Source organism: Elephas maximus, chromosome 2, assembly GCF_024166365.1.
Source record: "Elephas maximus indicus isolate mEleMax1 chromosome 2, mEleMax1 primary haplotype, whole genome shotgun sequence".
NCBI lineage: Eukaryota > Metazoa > Chordata > Mammalia > Proboscidea > Elephantidae > Elephas > Elephas maximus.
The window spans coordinates 123,243,897-123,263,722 of NC_064820.1; the positions used below are offsets into that span (position 1 = coordinate 123,243,897).

A 19,826-nucleotide genomic window follows, 5' to 3' on the forward strand; every position below is an offset into this window, starting at 1 on the left:
AGATACTTTTCTGGTACTTGCCAGGAACTTATACAAGATTCTATAATGATGGAGCCCTGGTTTCTCAGTGGTTAAGAGCTCAGGCTGCTAACCGAAAGGTCAGCAGTTTCAATCTACCATCTGCTCCTTGGAAACCCTGTGGGGCAGTTCTGCAGTGTCCTGTGGGTCGCTGTAAGTCAGAACCGACTTGACGGCAATGGATTTTTTGGGGGGGGGATGGTTTCTATGATGTTGAGGTAAATGGCACCCCCTGGAGTTGTGTAATGCACAACTGTAATTAGTGGCCCCCAGCACAGTGCTTGATATCAGTTATTAAAACTGATTGAATTTAAATTACCATGTATTTATTCATGCTTTGTTTTTCACTTATTTTTGTGTGTATGTTATTTCTTTTGATTTTTAGCATAGCCGTAGGTAGTGTATCAGGTAGATGTCGTAATGAATCTCACTGTATAAATGAGATAACCGAATCCTAGACAAATTAATTAAGGTTTCTTAGTGGAGAACTGTCAAGAGTATGGATCCAAACTCAGATGGCTTCATCCTGGTTCATTGTTTTGTCATCTTAAACCACATTGCTTTTTACAGTATCTTTAAGTATTATAGCCTTTATTCCTGTTGAGTCTTAATTCTGCATTTTATTTCTAAGGGCGGGGCGATGTAGACCTGGAATCTGTTTCCGTCTGTTCAGTAGACTCCGATTCCAGAATATGTTGGAATTTCAGACTCCGGAACTTTTGAGAATGCCATTACAGGTAACTCTAAAGAGTTTTTGTGTGTAGGAAAATTTTAGCTCATAACAACTGGACTTTTACAAATCAATTTATAAAAGCGAAATTATAAAATGAATATTTTAAAGGATAATTATGTATGTAACAGAAAATTTTTTCTATATATTCATGTATCTTCAAAAACTTTTAGGAATTCCTTGAGTACGTTTAAATTATGATGCAGCTTACAGGTATATTGTATTTTGTATGCAACATTTTCGGAGTCTGTCAACTGTATAGTGTTTACCTTCTAAATTCTCAGTAAGGCTTGTAAAACAAATTATTTATGGCCAAAGATAGTACCAAAATATGTTTCAGGTGCAGAAACTACCTTGATGATTTGGAATTGAGTTCACTATTAATGGTTTTCTGATTTCATGGAAAAGCCAGACACTAATTTTTAGGAAAAGCTTCCAGAAGTACATTAATTTGAATCTTAGGTATACTGGGCTAGGTGCTGGCTTCTAAACTTTTACAGGCACACTGGATCCATCATGTTTCTGGCATCCATGTACCTAGATGACCTCCCTCTCCCACCTAGGTGTGATTTTTTTTTTTTTTTTCCTGTTAGGTTAAAATCCATATTTCCTAACAAGAGCCTAAATGATCTGCTTCTGCTTGTATCCCCAGCTTTTTTTCCTGCCATTCTTCCTCTTTCTATCCATACTAGTATTTAGTTCCTCAAGTACATCTTATTTCCTTCTACCTTAGGGCCTTCACATGTGTTACCCCTCTCCCTAGAATCACCCTCCTCTTTTATAGTTAATTCCTACTCAATCTTTACATCTTAATTTAAGTGTCACTTTCTGAGGGAAATTCGTCTTTAACTTCCAGTGGCATCCCTCTCCTGCTATTGCCCGAATGTGGTTAAACCTCTCATTTTACGTCTTTTAGTTTCTTGCTTTCTTTAAAACGCTATCACAGTTGTAATTAAGTAACCAGTTATATAACTAGTTGTTTAATGTCTGTTTTTCACACTACCATGTAAACTCCATGAGGGCAGGCACTTGTTGGCCTGTCTTCTTTTTCTCTAACTTGCTGCGTAGTACCTTGCCACCTAGTAAGCACTTAAATATTTGTTGAAAGGATAAAAGATTCTAGAATGTGTAGTATAAAGGAAAAAAAATTTTATTTTAGAAATAATGTTTAAAAATGACCTACTTCTATTGAGACTAACTAGTAGTTAAAAAAAATTGCTGGTCATTTGGACAGTGACTTTTATTGTTAAGTATGAGAACTGTGTGAGGAGACATTGGCAGTGGGAGCAGTGGTAATCTTGATGTGAGTTGATGAAGGTCTTTATTAAGATTCTGACTTCTAGGGGAAAGTATGAACCCATCATTCCTAGAAAGATATTGTTCCCTCTACTATTTAGTCTAATCCAAGATTACTAGTCTGTGTTTGGGAAATATAATTCCCATGATTTCTTTAAAAGTCAATATTATATGTTCTTTAATTTAAAAAAATTTTTAATACTTTGATTTACAGGAACTTTGTTTACATACCAAGCTGTTAGCCCCAATTAATTGTCCCATTGCTGATTTCCTTATGAAAGCTCCTGAACCTCCACCAGCTTTGATTGTAAGGAATGCTGTACAGATGCTAAAGGTTAGTGTTTTAATAGTTTTATTTTACCTGAAATTTAAACCAAATGAGTCTATCTCTTAACTAATTTTGTACTTGTTAAAAAATTATCTTATGTGATTGTACATTTTGAATAATAATACTCTGGTAGTAATTATAGTACAACAGTAGGTATAGTTTTTCTACATAATAAAGTTGAAACGAATACCATGTTTTTTATGAAGTGTGATAGCAAAATAAAATTTATATCTCTTGTTGGTTTTTAAGTATGTAGTTTGGCTAAACATAGTTTTGCTCATGTCAAGTTCTGTTCTTTGTCCTTTTATTTAGACAATAGATGCCATGGATACATGGGAAGATCTGACTGAACTTGGATATCATTTGGCTGACTTGCCAGTAGAACCACATCTTGGTAAAATGGTCCTATGTGCTGTTGTTTTAAAGTGTCTGGACCCCATCCTTACTATTGCCTGCACATTAGCCTATCGAGATCCGTTTGTATTGCCAACTCAGGCCTCTCAAAAACGTGCAGCTATGCTTTGTAGGAAACGTTTCACTGCAGGAACTTTCAGTGACCATATGGCACTTCTCAGGGCATTCCAGGTACTACTATTAGTGTGACTTTATTGCTGAAAATGTTAATGATTAAACTCATTTCAGGGCAAGTGTAGCAATTAAAAAAAAGAGACATGATTCCGATAATTATGTTTCATTATGAAATCACATTTTATTAATAATCCAGAAAAATCCCTTTCTGCTGTTAATGTTAAAATTATCACATTTTTTCTTTACTTTTTTTCATTTTCTCAATATTTTTATTATAAGTATGTATATGTATATGTGTATGTATATATATTTATTTACACTTATGCTTGTATTTGTTTTTTTAATACCTGAGTTTTTGTCTTTAAATCGTGTCTTGGGCAAGGAATGCTGTCAAATTTTAGTTAAGAAATACCCCATTCAAAGTACGTAAAATAAGGTTTGGAGTAAAATTATCTTGAATTTAATACAGGTGATCCTTGGCTTACGAATGAGATTCATTCCTAACTGTGTCTTTAAGTCAAATTTGTAGGGATATCGGAACAGGTACATAGGGTTCTCATTTAACCTTACTTTAGAACAAGAGGAAGGAGCCCTGGTGGCACAGTGGCTAAAGCGATCCACTGCTAACCGAAAGGTGGGTGGTTCGAAACCACCAGTGGCTGCGCGGGAGAATGATGTGGCAGTCTCCTTATTTACAGTGTTGGAAACCCTATGGGGTCGCTGTGAGTTGGAATCGACTCGGTGGCAGTTTGGGGTTGGGTTAGAGCAAGAGGAGTGCTGGTGGTGCAGTGGTTAAGAGCTTGTCTGCCAGCCTAAAGATGAGCAGTTTGAATCCATCAGCCACTCCTTGGAAACCCTATGGGGCACTTCTGCTCTGTCCTATAGGATTGCTATGAGTTGGAATCACCTAGATGGCAACGGGTTTTAGAGCAAGAAAAGGCTAGAAGCCTTTTCAGCGATTTAAAAGCTGCATGTGCAGCAAGTGAAGGAGATTGTGATGAAGAATTCGTTGCACGTAGAGGTTGGTTCAGTCGTTTCAAAGTGAGGGCAAGTTTACATAATGTTAAAGGGCAAGGACAAGTTGTCTGTAAGTTGACTGTCACCTGCTGACTGCCTGTATTTATTAATTCTTTAGAGCATATCTTTTTCTTGAATATGCTAAGAACTTTATGTTACAAAGCAAAATCCAAAAATCACTTGAAACCCTTTAAGATAATAGGAGAAATTGAAGGGATAAATGGGAAAGAAAAGGGTAATGGAATTCCATGGAAGGGAAATTAAATATAACCGAGAAATTCAGACACATGGGGAGGAATATGTTATTTCTTGAAAAGATAGGCATCCTGTTTATCCTTAAATTCTCTTAAATATAGGTTGAACCTGTCCTTTTTTAAAATTCCACTTTGTTTATGCAGAAAGTACTTTTTCAGGCGTACGGCATTTTTCCAGTATATATAATTTTAAAAAATCGTGAGCTCTTTTGTGAGCATTATTGAACAATAAATGATGCATTGTTGTTAATTAGGTCTATTTGGTAACCATGGATTATAGTAGATCAGCTGAATGCTAATAATTAGAGGGAGATTTGGAGTAGAATTCTTATCTGTATTTTGCTTTTCTCCAGTTCCTTTAAAAGCAGAGAGGATAAATTACTGCTTTGATCTTTCCATCATACTGCAAACAAAATAACCCATTTTCCATGGGGAGCTTTTTTATATTTGTACTGCAAGTAGGCAGTTTCTAGAAATCCCACTGTGCATTCTTAGATTGGGAGGTTGATAGGTTATTTTATGGAAGACCAAAGGGATAGGATTCTTAGATATAAATGGTTTTGTAATGGCATAGTTGAAAACCTCCCATACTTTTATAGAAAAAAATCAGCAGAAGCTTCTGAAAAGGTAAATATTTTTACATAGGTGGTCATTTAGGTTACTTGATAGCTAGTTCTCATTGGTAATTCATAAACTCAGTAGCTTTCAGAGCATTGGAGCATATATATTAATGATAAATCTTATTTGATTGGAAAGTCTTAGATTTTATAGACTAATTAGAAGAATTGGCCTTGAGTGGTTAATGTAGTTTTTTACTTTGCTGCCTCACTAAGAAAACCAAAAACCAAACCCAACCCACTGCCATCAAGTCAATTCCAACTCATAGCGACCCTATAGGACAGAGTAGAACTGCCCCGTAGAATTTCCAAGGAGCACCTGGTGGATTCGAACTGCCAACCTTTTGGTTAGCAGCCGTAGCACTTAACCATTATGGCACCAAGTTTCCCCTCACGAAGAAGTGACTGGTAAATATGTCTTGTTATATAGTTATTCTATTTTTATAGGCATGGCAGAAGGCACGGAGTGATGGGTGGGAGCGAGCCTTCTGTGAAAAGAATTTTCTTTCACAAGCAACCATGGAAATAATCATAGGCATGCGAACTCAGTTGCTTGGTCAACTTAGAGCATCAGGTAAATTTCCCCCAAAGAGTCTATTTATAAGCCACTTAGAGCACCCTGCCCATGCATCATAGTATTTCTAGTGTTAACTTATGCCATCTTATTTTACAACATTATCATTTATATCTTATATTCATGAAATGCTTTTAAAAAGACTCTTATGGCCTTAACTTTTGTTTGTTGATTAAAAGAGAAATGATATTGAAGAAGCTGAGGTTGAGAAATAATGTGAACAGAATCTATACCCTGTTGATACTGTTGGTCACGAACAATTTATTTCTTGGCAAAGATCATTTTAGATCTTATAGTCATTGTACTTTTTTCATCATTATTATTGAATATTTATCTAGCTCTATGAAATAGAAATTACAAGAATAAGATTGATATGAATGATGATCTTTATATTTGTGAATGATAAAACAGCTGGTAATCACTTGAAGATACTTGCTTTGTTTTTTTTTTTTTAAAAAAAAGGATGCCAGGATTTCTACTTCCATTTAGAATTTTTTCTTTGAATTTGTTTTTTGCAGCATAGTACACTGAAGAGATAGAAAAAAAAGTACCAGAACCTGGATTCACAGATTAGCTGATGTATCATAGTAATGTAAGGAATGAACCAGAGGATTTAGAGTTGTCTCCAATATGGGGAAATAAGAAGGGCTGTTGAAATTCAAGCAAGAACACTCTATATTTACTTGACTGCACCTTCAGAATTACTGTCTGTCATAACCAAAATATTATTTATATGTGTCAAAAGAATGGTTTAGGGCAGTGGTTCCAGCTTTGAATTGAGTACACGTGTAATAGTAACTTAAAGAGCACCTTATTGTGAGAATGTGCATTTCTTAAAAAAGACTTAAACTTTCTTAGAATACTGGTATTATGTTCTAAACATCCCATAGGAGATTCCATTAATTGTTGTAGAATTGAATATTATTAAACATATCATGTGAATTATACAATGTTTTTGTAAAAGCATGAGCAAATTTGAAAGCTTCTTTTATACAGTAGAAAAAGTTGGTGTGTTTTTTTCCTTTCTAGGTTTTGTTAGAGCACGAGGTGGTGGTGACATTCGAGATGTTAACACAAACTCTGAGAACTGGGCTGTTGTGAAAGCTGCATTGGTGGCAGGCATGTATCCTAATTTAGTCCACGTGGACAGAGAGAATGTAGTATTGACAGCGCAAAAGGAAAAAAAAGTACGGTTTCATCCCACTTCAGTTCTCAGTCAACCTCAGTATAAAAAGGTAAAACATTTGTAATCCTCTTAGGCCCTGCAGTGAAACTAATCCAATTTAGATAGCCAATGAATCCAATGAAAAATGTTCCAAATATCTACCTCTTTGAAAAGTTTTTATGTTTACATACATATGCACACATATGCATATATGGATAGATACATATATATGTGTATAAAACCAAACCAAACCCAGTGCTGTCGAGTTGATTCCTACTCATAGCGACCCTATAGGACAGGGTAGAACTGCCCCATAGAGTTTCCAAGAAGCGCCTGGCGGATTTGAACTGCCGACCTTTTGGTTAGCAGCCATAGCACTTAACCACTACGCCACGAGGGTTTTCATATATGTGTATATGTATGTATAATTAAATACTGGAACAAAATTTTGATTGAATCTTAGAAGACGTAATATGTTAAATAATGAAGGCTTTTCTACAGATTATATGAGCGGATGACTTGCTTTTAATTTTTGCTTGGGTACTAATACACATCATCTGTTTCGTTGAGGAACTTTTTTTACATTTTAGGTGATAAATAAGGTTAACAATTTTTAAAATTTATTTTCCTAATAGATTCCTCCAGCAAATGGTCAAGCTGCAGCAATTCAGGCACTGCCCACAGATTGGCTTATTTATGATGAAATGACCAGAGCCCACAGGATAGCTAATATTAGATGTTGTTCGGCAGTGACGCCTGTCACTGTATTGGTGTTCTGTGGGCCAGCTAGGTTGGCAAGTAATGCTCTTCAGGAACCTTCGTCCTTCAGAGGTAAATATATTATGTATTATGTAATGTGTATTATAAGGGAATAAACTCTGTTTGGAACAAATTGCTTTTTACTAAACCATATTGTGAAATTTTAAAAAATTTATGTAGCAGTAGCTCCCTTTGGATACGTGAAGACTAATTAAGAAATATTATTGTTAAGATTGATTCCTAAGGTAACCTGACATTGATTTGTGCATTTTTGATAAATCTTACTGATGGGAAGAAATTTGCTTTTCTTTTCTACTTGTATTTAAGAACACCCATTGCCATTGAATTGATTCCAACTCATAGCGACCTTATAGGACAGAGTAGAACTGCCCTGTAGGGTTTCCAAGGAGCAGCTGTTGGATTCGAACTGCCATCCTTTTGGTTAGCAGCCATAGCTCTTAACCACTGCTCCACTAGGGCTCCAATTGTACTATAAAGATAATTGTTTAAAGAAAGTAGTCATAATAGTCACTCATAATCCCATTACCCTTATGTAACACTTTTTAAAATGTTATACATTTTTTCTAAACGTTTATGTTTTAAATTATTTCACCCAGACTGTTATGTTATATTCTGCTATTTTCATTTTACAAAATATCAGAAACATTTTAAAATAATATGTATTAATACCTGCAAAGTATTCTACATTGAAGTGACATCATTCATTTAGACTGCCCCTTTACCACTGGATATCTTGATTGTTCCCAGTTTTTTGTTTTTGGTGATTCAACAAAATATTTATTGGGGACTTACTGTATGTCAGGTACTGTGCTAGGCATCGAGGATGTAACAGAATACAAGATAGGCAAGCTGTTTCTGGCCTCGTAGAATTTACACAATAGTGGGGATAGACAGAGTAAACCAGTAAATAATCCGTGCACAGTGTTATGAAGGAAATAAAAAGAGGGCTGCCATAGGGGTGGTCTACTTTAGAAAGGGAGCCTAGGCAGGCTTCTCTGATGACATAAAATTTAAGATGATACCTGAAATTTAAGACGAGACCTAAAGTATGAGAAGAAGCCAGCCATTTGAAGAAGTGGAAATATGATGTAGGTAAAGGAGGATGGCAAGTACAAGATTCTGCACTAGGAGATAATCTAGGAAATGACAGAAAAGCTGTGTGAATGCAGCTCCAAGATCAAGGGAGAGTTGGGTATGACACAGTTGAAAAGGAAGGCATGAATCTTGTAGGTCATGGTAAGTGCAAGGGAAGCCATTGAAGGAAATGATGTGATGTGATTTATGTTCAGAAAGATCATTTTGGCTGCTGGAATTGTTTGCTGAAGGGGGAAGAAGGGACGAGAGGAAGCCAGGTAGGAAGCTCTTGTAGTGATCTTCTAAATAAAGATGATGCAGAATAGGCTGGTGCAGCTGATTTGTAGAGAAGTAGATTCAAAATTATTTTGGAGGTAGTAGTAACTGTTTTTTTAATGGGTTTAGTAGTAACTGTTGTCAGAATTGACTGGACGGCACTGGGTTGGGTAGTAACTGTTGGATTGAATGTGGGTGGCAAGGCAAAGGAAGGAGTTGTCAGATATGACTCTCAGGTTTTTTACTTTAGTAGCTTGCTGAATTATTGGTGCCACTTAATTGAAGTTCAGAAAACTGAGAGGATCAGCTTAGGTAGAGGGGAAATCAAGAGTTCTGTTCTGGACGTGTTAAATTTGAGATGGATAAGACATCCTAAGTGAGGTTTTTTTTGTTTGTTTCCCCCCAGGAGGCAGTGGATACATATGTCTAGAGCTTAGGGAAGAAGCATGGGATAGCAGTATAAATTTGGAAGCCCTCAGTTTGTAGATGGTATTTAAAGATATGTGAATGGATTTCCTAAACAGTGCTCTTGACCAAATTCTGTGGAATTCTAATATTTAGAATTTGAGTAGAGGAAGAAAGAGTGGCCAGAGGTTGGAGATGAATATATGTCCAGAGAAATGGTCAGCTGTATTGAATGTTATTTTGAGAGATTGAAAAAGATGTGGACTGAAAATTCTATGTTACATTTGGTGGTTGGAAGTCATTGATGACTTTGACAAGAGCAGTTTCAATGCAGCGATGAGTACAGAAGCCTTATTGGTGGTGTTGGGTGGGGTAGGTTAAGTTTATATGGAGGAAGGAGAAATGGCATGGTAGGTAGCGCTTCTGAGATTTATCATTAAGGTGGGGGCATGGACACATTCACGTCTTCATCTGAGTGTTCTTTTGCTTATGTTAAATTTTTTCCTTGAGATAAAATTTCTTGAAATGGAAATTACGTGATAAAAGTACATAAATATTATTCCTGGTTTTTCTTCCATACACAGTCATATTGAGGCCATCAGGAGAGAATTTCATTGCATAATGTCATCATTGGGTGCTAGTTTTAAAAAAGAAATCTATTTACAGATTCATTTGCATTTAAAAAAGTTTTATCCCTGTCAAAAAGAAATAATCCTCCATGTATCTGTTTATATTTTCCTTTAGTTGAATTACTTATTTCATCCTTTGCCCAGTTACTTATTTGGGTACTGATGTTTTTCTTACAAGTTTGAATGAAAGCTTTATGATTTTAAAGGTATTAGCCCTTTTTCTGTCATATTCAATGTAATCTTTTATCCTTTTTAGTTTTACATATTTTGAGTTTGTGTTTTGATTACCGTATATTCAAATTGGTTCATCTTTTCCTATGCTGTTTACATTCAAAGCTGAGAAAGTTGCATTTCTCCATTGATCTGATAAGTATTTGGCTTATGTTTTTCTATTTTTTTTTTCTGTCATTTGCTTTTTTTTTACATTAAAATTCATATTTTGTTTCAGTTTATTGTTGAATTTCTATTTCTCATTTGAAAATATTAATTTCAAAACATAACATTGGGAAACTTTTGAATCAGTGGATTTTAAGGTGAAAAACAAGAATAAAGCAAAAAAGCCAAACCTATTGCCATTGAGTGAATTCCAACTTACAGTGACCCCAGGTGTGTCAGAGTACAACTGTGCTCCATAGGGTTTTCAGTGGCTTTGTCATTTCAGAAGTATTTAGCCAGGCCTTTCTTCCTAGTGTAATTTGCTTTTAAAATATTTAGTTTTCTCAACTAAATTCAAAGTATAGATCTAACTTTTCTTCCATAGTGCTTTTTTCTCAGCTGCACGATTTATCAGACAATCCTTATGTATCCTCTTTTAGAAAGCTTCCATGATTGCATATTAAATTTAGCATCTTTTTCTAAACTTTATATTTAATTCCTTCTGCTTTTGTATTGCACCATCTTGTTTACTTCTGTTGATTACTGATATATTCTCAGAGAGTAGAGAATCTACTTGTAACTCTTTGCTACTTTCCTGTTTTTAAGTTATTGTTTGATAATTTATCTTTTTTTTACCTTGTTGAAACCCTTTCTCAACCAACAAATCTTTTGTGATTTTAATTTACTATTTGCTTCCAGGAAATTTAGTATATTCTTCTATTTAGCCATACCTTCTGTTAAAGAAGGCCTGGTGGCACAGTGATTAAGAGCTTGACTGCTAACCAAAAGGTTGGCAATTTGAATACATCAGTCGCCCCTGGGAAACCCTATGGGGCAGTTCTGCGTTGTCCTGTAGGGTTGCTATGAGTCGGAATCAACTGGACAGCAACAGGTTTTTGGTCTATTAATATTAGCAATATATCTTCTTTGGTTACTTTTATAAAGGTCAGGCATATTTCTTAAAATGATTCTTAAGATTTGTTGTTCTTGAATTGTTACGGTGAATGGGTTTTCTTTGTGTCATTTATCTGCTGATCTTAATAGAATACTATTATAGGCATTAGTATATTTTATTTACCATATTATATAATTAAATTCTTATATTTATTAAATTATGTTAACCTTCAGATGGTCATATTTTGTTACCAAAATTTATTCCTTTTGTTATTTCTTTTTCAAGACCTTTGAAAACTGTAATAATGGCCCACTTTGTCTTTTTGAGTTTGAAAGCTTTGAATTCTAAAGTTGTAGCATTGAATATAATAATTTTTGTTTTAATAAAAGTAATTTTTATTAAATTAAGAATTCTTCTGTTTTTATATTTTCAAAAATAAATGTTAAATTTATTAAATAGCTTTCAAATCAGAATTTGTTTAGCCTAGTGTTACAATATATAGGTTTTCTTATGGAGCTATCCTTTTTTTTCTTAAGGCCAAGTTGGATTTATTGCATTGTTGAATATTTTGCTAGAATTTTATTTAAAATTCTTATATTTATGTTTCTTAGTGAGCCTGACCTGTGTATGTGCATGTGTGTGCATGTTTGTACTTGTGTACACTCAGTTATCTTTTTTTAATCAAATTTTAGAATTAGGTTCTGATTTGTCTCATTGAAGGAATTGGTCGTTATTTTATTCTATGAAATTTTGAAAGACTTGGTTTGGATTTCTTTGTTGGTATTCTTTAACAACATTCTCAATGTCTTTCTTAGTGTTCTGTTTGAGTTTTTCTATTTCTTGGTTTTTCAATTTTAGCTTTATTTAAATTTCTTTTAAGGTTTCAAATTTCTTATTCTGTAATTATGCATTCTATATCTATTTAACTTAAAACACATTTTATATAAATTTTTATATTATTATCCATACTTATGATTCGGTAGATTTATGTTTTCTTCCTCCTTTTTTAAATTTTCCAGAGATCGTTTATTTATTAACCTTTTCAGTGAACTAAGTTATAGTTTTAACTTTAGCATTTTGTCTTTTGTAATTTATCTTTTTTTTTCCTAATTTTTTTATTTGGGTTCTTTGCTATTTTTCTAAAATTTACGTTGATATGTAGTTTTTCTCCTTTTTCTTTTAAACCAAAAACTATGAATTTAAATATTACTTTGACCACATTCTGTAGTTCTTGGTATATAGTGTTTTCATATTTTTCTTTATGTTCTTAATTTTTATATTCATCCAGTTATTTAAAGATTCTGTTTTAACTTTTAAGTTCTTGGTCTTTTTTATTTTGTTGCATTGTGATTCAGAGATTGTAGTTTTTAAAATGTCTTTTCAAAAATTTATTTTTGTTAATATTGAGATTTAATTTGTGACCTATTGGGTTTGGCAAAGTCCCCATACAAATTGTTAGTAAATCAGGAGGATTTGTGTAAACAAATATCTATTCTGCTTGCTTTTTTGTTGTGATGTAAGATGGTAAAAGTAGGTTTTTTTTTTTAATATGTGTTTGAACAGCGGATGGTATTCCTAATGACAGTAGTGATAGTGAAATGGAAGATAGAACTACTGCCAATTTGGCAACTTTGAAACTTGATGAGTGGCTCAGTTTCAAACTGGATCCAGAGGTAAGTGACTTTTTAGTAGTACAATAAATCTCCTTCATTCAGTTAATGTCAGTTAATATACAGTGTAATAAAAATTTTGTCTTCAATATCAAGCCCTAAGTAATAAAGAATATAGCTATTTTTTTAGTTTTCATAGGGTCCTCATGCATTCACTGTTATATTGGAGTTTGTTCACTAGAAGACTTGAAAAACTAGGTGTGGCTCAGTATTTAAGCATTGTTAATATTTGAGTATTTTTTGTGTATGTAAGAAAATATTGAATACATAAATAAAAGAACCCCCTTTATTTTGTGTAACTCTCTAAGAAGAAAATATGAGTTCATTCTGTTTTCTCTTTTCACATTCCTCTGAACTCAGATGTATGGATGCTTCTTTTCAAATTATAAGTTTTTCTGATAAAGTTTTCCCTTAATTCCATCTCTGCTTTTCAAGATTACTATTTTATATCTTTTTTTTTTTTTTTTGACAGCCAAGCTATCAGTAGTTAATAATTGCTAGGTTTACTTTTTTTTTTTTGACCATTCACTCATTCTTCACTTCAACTTACTGCAGTCTCACTTTCATCCCTACTGACAATTCATTGAAACTGTGTTTGCCAAGATCAACGGTGTTTTCCATGTTGTCAGAACCAGTCTGCTGTCCTTGATAAATCTGACCTCTCTCTAGTATTTGTACCATTGTCCTTAAAATTCTGCCTTTCCCTGTTTTTTCTCTTCACCTTTGCCCCAACTTCTTTGCCACCAGTTAATGTGATGTTAACCTTTCCTGATTCTTCTTCTTTCTCTCTGGCTATTCTTTCTTAGGTTCTTTCACTGACTCTTCTGTATGTATTTTTGTGCCTTAAATGTCACGTGTTCCCCGGAACTCTGCTCTTCTCACTCTCTTTGCATAGCCCCTGGGGACCTTGCCTCTTTGTGTAGATTTAGTTACCATTTATGCACTGATGACTCCCAAGACTGTATCTCCAGCATAGGCCCTTCTCCTGAGCTCTGGACCTAGGAACCCAGCTGCTTTCTGGACACCATCATTGGCTGTTCTACAGGCACTCAAATACAGTAGGAATAGAACTAAGTGTGTTTTCCTTTATTCGCTTTTCTGATACTTTTCTAGTGTTAATCACTGCCTCTCTCATTGAACTATTTCATTTAGTTCTATGTCTCTAGTGGCTAGCATATGGTAAATTTTATTTCATTCAACAACAACAACAACAAAATGAAGCTAAGTAAATTATATGAAATGTAAAGCATGTTTTTTGGAAACAGTTGAAGACCTTAACTAATGAACAAATAGTTGTCTTGCATGTGTGATATACATTTTGTTTGTATCTGTTTGCACTGAGGCAACTATTTATTATAGGCAGCCAGTTTACTGCTGCAGCTCAGGCAGAAGTGGCATAGCTTGTTTTTGCGTCGAATGAGAGCTCCGTCTAAACCTTGGTCTCAAGTTGATGAAGCTACGATAAGAGCAATTATTGCTGTTTTAAGCACTGAAGAACAGTCAGCAGGTTTACAACAACCATCTGGGATTGGGCAAAGGCCAAGACCTATGTCTTCAGAAGAACTTCCTTTGGCATCATCTTGGAGGTCAAATAATAGTAGGAAAAGTTCAGCAGATACTGAATTTGCTGATGAGTCTACTACTGCAGAAAGGTAAATTTATAACATTTTGTCAAAATGGGAGCCAGTTTCTCCAGGAAAATATATCATTTCTCATAAAGTCATATCCTACGAGGATCTTTTAAAATTATTTTTTTTATAATCTAAGACACATAAAAGGCTATAATAAAATGGCAAGAGATTTTTATTTTTAGAATATAATTTTTATAAGTATATGTAATATGAAAGATTTCAAGCTATTGGAATCTGAGTTATTTAATAAGAAAATTCTTTGTTAGGAAAATCTCAAACTGTTTAATTTCCATAATTTACAAATTTAGGACCTGTTTTTTTAAGAGTGGAACACTTTTTTACTGTATGTTTTAGTTGATATATGTCAAATGACATCTTTCCTGGATACCCTATAGTGAGATGTGCTGGCTATGGTTATTTAAAAGAAATTCCCCATGCACTTTACCTAGATATTATTATACTTGGGAAGCAGTCCTACTGAAAAGTACTTGATTCATTCATTTATTCAGTGATAGATTGAATGCCTGTTGTTCTAGGTGTGGGATACAGTCATGTGCAAAATGGCTGTGTATAAAAGAGCCAATTACCAAACAGACAAGGTCTCTTCCCTCAGAGTTTATATTTTGTTGAGAGGAGGCATAAATAAGTTGGCAAGTTTACTGTCATGTAACAAAATTTCTGTTACAGTTTAGCTAAATCCTTGTATTCTTTCTAAAAAAAAAAAAAAAAGGAGCCCTAGTGGTGTGATGGTTACGCACTTGACTGCTGCCCAAAAGGTTAGTGGTTCCAACCTACCAGTGGCTCCATGGGAGAAAAGACCTGGCAATCTATCCTTGTAAATACTGCAGCCTAGGAAACCATATGAGGGCAGTTCTGCTCCATCATTTAGGGTCACTATAAGTTGGAATCGCCTCAATGGTACCTCACAGTAATACTTAACAATTAGATGCGGTGATGTTTTTGTTTATTAATTGATTGCCAATGATATGAGATCTCTTATGTTAACTTTTTGTGTTAAAATGCTTATTTATAATATAGTAGTATTTGTAATAGTGGTTATAATAGATCTTTGGCCGTGATTCATAAATATTTCTGGTTGTAAAAGCATTTGTCGGAATTAAAGTTTCTTTACATCAGTTAAATAAAAAGGTATTGTTTACCCTGTTAGAATTGATAACAAAGACATCATACTGGCCTGTGGTGCTAGTTTTGGCAATATTGGTAGAAATACTATAGTAAGAATATGGTTTCATAGTTAAAAAACTGAAAATAGAAAAAATGGAAACATAAAAGATTCTGTGTGTTGGTTACTATTTTTTAAGAATTGTCAGATGGGGTTTTAATACCTTCTTTTGAATGAAGCATAAAGTCCAGATATCAGTTAAGATTTCATTTAAGAAGGAATAATATATATTGGTCTCCAAATTCTTTAAATATTACATTTCAGGAATAATCCAGCCAATTGCCAAGAAAACTTTCTCATAGTATGTGTGCCTAAGCCTTTCTTTCTAGCGTAGATCCTGCTGAGTGAAAGGATAAGAGGGAAAGTCATATTCTGTATTTAGAAACTTCCCACTTTTTGAAAACATTTTCCAAAAGTTTGCTTGAATATTAGTTGTTTATAATACGGGAATACCTTTTCAGAGAAGTCATTATATAGTAGTGTTGTTCCTAGACTAGCTAATAAAAAACCTGTTAGAGCCATAACGAGACTATATGTATATGTGTGTATGTGTGACTGTATACATACACGTATGTATACAGTCACACATACACACATTTTAAAAAATAAAGCTTCCCTTTTTTTCTTTTTAAAAGTAATACATGTTTAATAAAAATTGGGAAATACAAGGGGAAAAGGCAAAATTATTAAGTGTAGCATTAGTTATACTTTAGAATCTGATTTAAATGCATTCTTTCAACCTATGATATCGTCTTCTCCTACAAGTTGCAGCTTGACGCTCTTCATTCTCTTACCTGTTGAGCGGTCTTACCTGTTGAGCGGTGAGATAAAGCGTTTCATCAGCTCTCAGGCTTTTGGTGGTGTTAATTAAAGTCAATTAACTTGGTAAGGAATAGAATGAGGACTCCTAGGAAGAGTATTTCTGAAGGGAGAAGTTACAGTCTTTGTGGGATTACTTCTTGAGGAAAAGGTTTAGATTTTTCACTCTAGGTGGAAAGGTTTATGGGAAACCTTCTCTCCCTCCCTTTTCCTTCCACCTTTCTATTTTCCGAGGAAGTCCAATGTGAGAGAGATTAAAGCTAGAATAGAGCTCAGAGCCTTGTCAAAACATCAATTTGAAAACCTCATTTTTAGATGTTCATTTCTATTGGCAACATTATTTTTATTTTAATAAGTTTTTACCTTATGAAGTTCTGTCACCTAATTTTCACATTAGAGACAAAGGTAAGAATGGTAGAATTTTAGAGGTTGTAACTGGATAATCAATTGGAACTCAATTCACTTGGAAAAAAAATCGTAAAAGTTATCATTTTACACTCTTACCGAGTTTTTGTTTGTGTTTCAGATATGCATCCATTATATATTTTATTGTTAAGGTTTTTAGGCTTTAGCTATTTAAAAAATTACATTTGTGAAAGAATCCTGGATCTAAGATATTTATTGAAAGAGAAGTAAATTGTGGGATAAAACTATTTTAACTTATCTTGAAAGTAGAGTAATTATAGTTGCAAGGCTATGAAAGCATGCAATTATATAACTATTGAAGACCTGTGTTTTAAATTTATTTATTGTAAATATTGTCAAACACAGAAAATAAATGCAAAACCCTAATGAACTCCATATCCCAGATTCAACAGTCACCAAATTTTTACTTGCTATATTATTGTTCAGCATTTTCATCTCTTGCCTTCTTCATTATTTTGCTTACATATTTCAAAGTAAATCCTGAAATTGTCATTTTACCCTTCCATATTTAAATTGGCATCTCTTAAAAAGAGGGCATTTTTTTCCTACAAAACTTCAATCTATTTGTCAATCCCAGTAAACTTATTATTTTCCCAATCGTCTCAAACTGCTGATTTATTTGAAACAACATCCGTGGAGAATTTGTACTTGGCTGTCAGGTATTACATGAAAATTGGGGGAAGGTGGAGTGGGTGATATTCAAGTAAAACGCATTGTTGTCGTTATTGTTAGGTGCCGTTGAATTGGTTATGACTCATAGCAACCCTGTGTACACCAGAACGAAACACTGCCTGGTCCTGCATCATCCTCACAATTGTTGCTATGTTTGAGCCCATTGTTGGCAGCCAGTGTGTTGTTCCGTCTCATTGAGGGTCGTCTTCTTTTTTGCTGACCCTCTGTTTTACCAAGTATGATGTCTTTCTCCAGGGACTGGTCCCTCCTGATAACATGCCCAAAGTACATGAGATGAAGTCTCCCCAACCTTGCTTCTAAGGAGCATTCTTGCTGTACTTCTTCTAAGACAGATTTGTTCATTCTCTGGCAATCCATGGTATAGTCAGTATTCTTCGCCAACACCATATTTAAAGGTGTCAGTTCTTCTTCAGCCTTCCTTATTCGTTGTCCAGCTTCCACATGCATATGAGACTATCGAAAATACTGGCTTGAGTCAGCTGGACCTTAGTCCTCAAGGTGACATCTTTGCTTTTTAACTCTTTGAAGAGGTCTTTTGCAGCACATTTGCCCAGTACAGTGTGTCTCTTGATTTCTTAACTGCTGTTTCCATGGGCATTGATTTTGAATCCAAGTAAAACGAAATCCTTGACAACTTTGCATATTTTCTCCATTTATTATGATGTTACTTATTGGTCCAGTTGTGAGGATTTTTCTGTTTTTAATGTTAAAGTATAATCTATACTGAAGGCTGTAGTCTTTGATCTTCATCAGTAAGTGCTTCAAGTCCACTTCACTTTCAGCAAGCAAGGTTGAGTCATCTGTATATCTTCAGGTTGTTAATGACTCTTCCTTCAGTCCTGATGCTGCATTCGTCATCATATAGTCCAGCTTCTTGGATTATTTGCTCAGCATACAAGAGCCATTAGTATAGATATATTTTAATAAATTTTATAGTGTTGAAAACATTAAATATCAGTATACGATTTTATAATGGGTAAAGGACTCTCCTATGCCATCATAAAAGAAGTTAGGAATTTCATAAGGTAAATAAACCTGTTGCTGTCAAGTCAGTTCCGACTCATAGCAACCCTATAAAACAGAGTAGAACTGCCCCGTAGGATTTCCAAGGCTGTAATCTTTATGGAAGCAGACTGCCACATCTTTCTCCTGCGGAGTAGCTGGTGGTTTGAACTGCTGACCTTTTGGTTAGCAGCCAACTTCCTAACCACTTTGCCACCAGGGCTCCATTGTAAGGTAAATACTTGGGTATTTTTAAATATTAGAGAATTTAATATCCTTATTTTTGTGGATTTTTAAAACAGATTTTTACCTATTGTTCTGTGAAAGTATACCCTAATAGTCCCAATTGTTTTTTAACTTCCAAATATAGTAGAAGAATGAAATTCCCTTTTTAAGTTAGATACTGTTCCATAAATCATAATGTCGTTGGGAGTTGGGTTGAAATGACGTCTGCTTTCCGTTATAAACTTAAGTGTAATTAATCTTTACTTCCTCCTTATCATTCAAGAGTATTGATGAAATCTCCATCTCCAGCGTTACACCCACCTCAGAAGTACAAAGATAGAGGAATTTTACATCCTAAACGAAACACTGATGACCGATCAGATCAATCTTCTGTGAAATCCACAGACAGCAGTAGTTACCCAAGTCCTTGTGCCAGCCCTTCTCCACCATCCTCAGGAAAGGTAAAGTATCTAAAACATAGTAAGGAACAGATTTGTAGCATGCCTAATGTTATATGCTCAGACAAAATTACAAAAAAAATTATACTTTTAAGTCCCTGTTCCGGACACAAACTGAAGCTGGCAAACTTGAAACACTTTGAGTAAATTTTTTATTTTTTCGTGCTTGCCAAACGTTTCTAGTTATTAACATCTTGGAGTGTTTTAAAACTTGAACACCAATGGCATGTAACTAGGCAGTTTACTGTTGCCTTTCTGCTTTATGATCTCTTTTATTAGAAACAAACAACAAAAGATTATCTTGTTAATTTTAGTTTATAATTTCAGAATTAAAAACATTGGTTTCTTTCAATTCTTAATTGATTTCTGCAATTCAGTGGTTATATTAAAAACACAAGGTAGGATGGGATTAGGAAGGTGAGAAATGTTCATATGGAATTGAGAACTATATCTTTTTTTATAATATGAATGATTTCAGTGTTTAGAATGTGTTTGTTTTTACTTTCCTATGCTGCAAATACCTGTGTAAGTATTTAATTAATGATTATGTATCTACATACTGTGTTTTGGTGAAAAAGTCTACCCTAAACAAGAGAAAAAAGAAATATTTTTGTGGATTTGCTTTCCTAAGTTTTTTTAGTTTATTTTAAACACATTTATTAAGGTATAATTTGCACCCCAAAATTCACCAATTTAAACTGCCCAATTAAAAGAATTATGACAAATGTATACAATCGTGTAACCACTACCATAATCAT

General features: G+C 34.2%; 1 protein-coding gene across 5 annotated transcripts in view; it reads left to right on the top strand.

Annotated features, from left to right (window-relative positions):
• YTHDC2 (YTH N6-methyladenosine RNA binding protein C2) overlaps positions 1–19,826 on the top strand; it is a 68,238-nt gene that overhangs the window by 39,880 nt on the left and 8,532 nt on the right. For all 5 annotated transcript variants that reach the window (XM_049872346.1, XM_049872354.1, XM_049872362.1 and 2 more), the window contains exons 18-26: positions 650–755; positions 2,259–2,378; positions 2,685–2,957; positions 5,236–5,362; positions 6,392–6,597; positions 7,163–7,358; positions 12,525–12,634; positions 13,991–14,283; positions 18,894–19,071. In XM_049872346.1, coding sequence (XP_049728303.1) covers positions 650–755; positions 2,259–2,378; positions 2,685–2,957; positions 5,236–5,362; positions 6,392–6,597; positions 7,163–7,358; positions 12,525–12,634; positions 13,991–14,283; positions 18,894–19,071 — 1,609 coding nt within the window. The remainder of the gene's footprint in view (positions 1–649; positions 756–2,258; positions 2,379–2,684; positions 2,958–5,235; positions 5,363–6,391; positions 6,598–7,162; positions 7,359–12,524; positions 12,635–13,990; positions 14,284–18,893; positions 19,072–19,826) is intronic.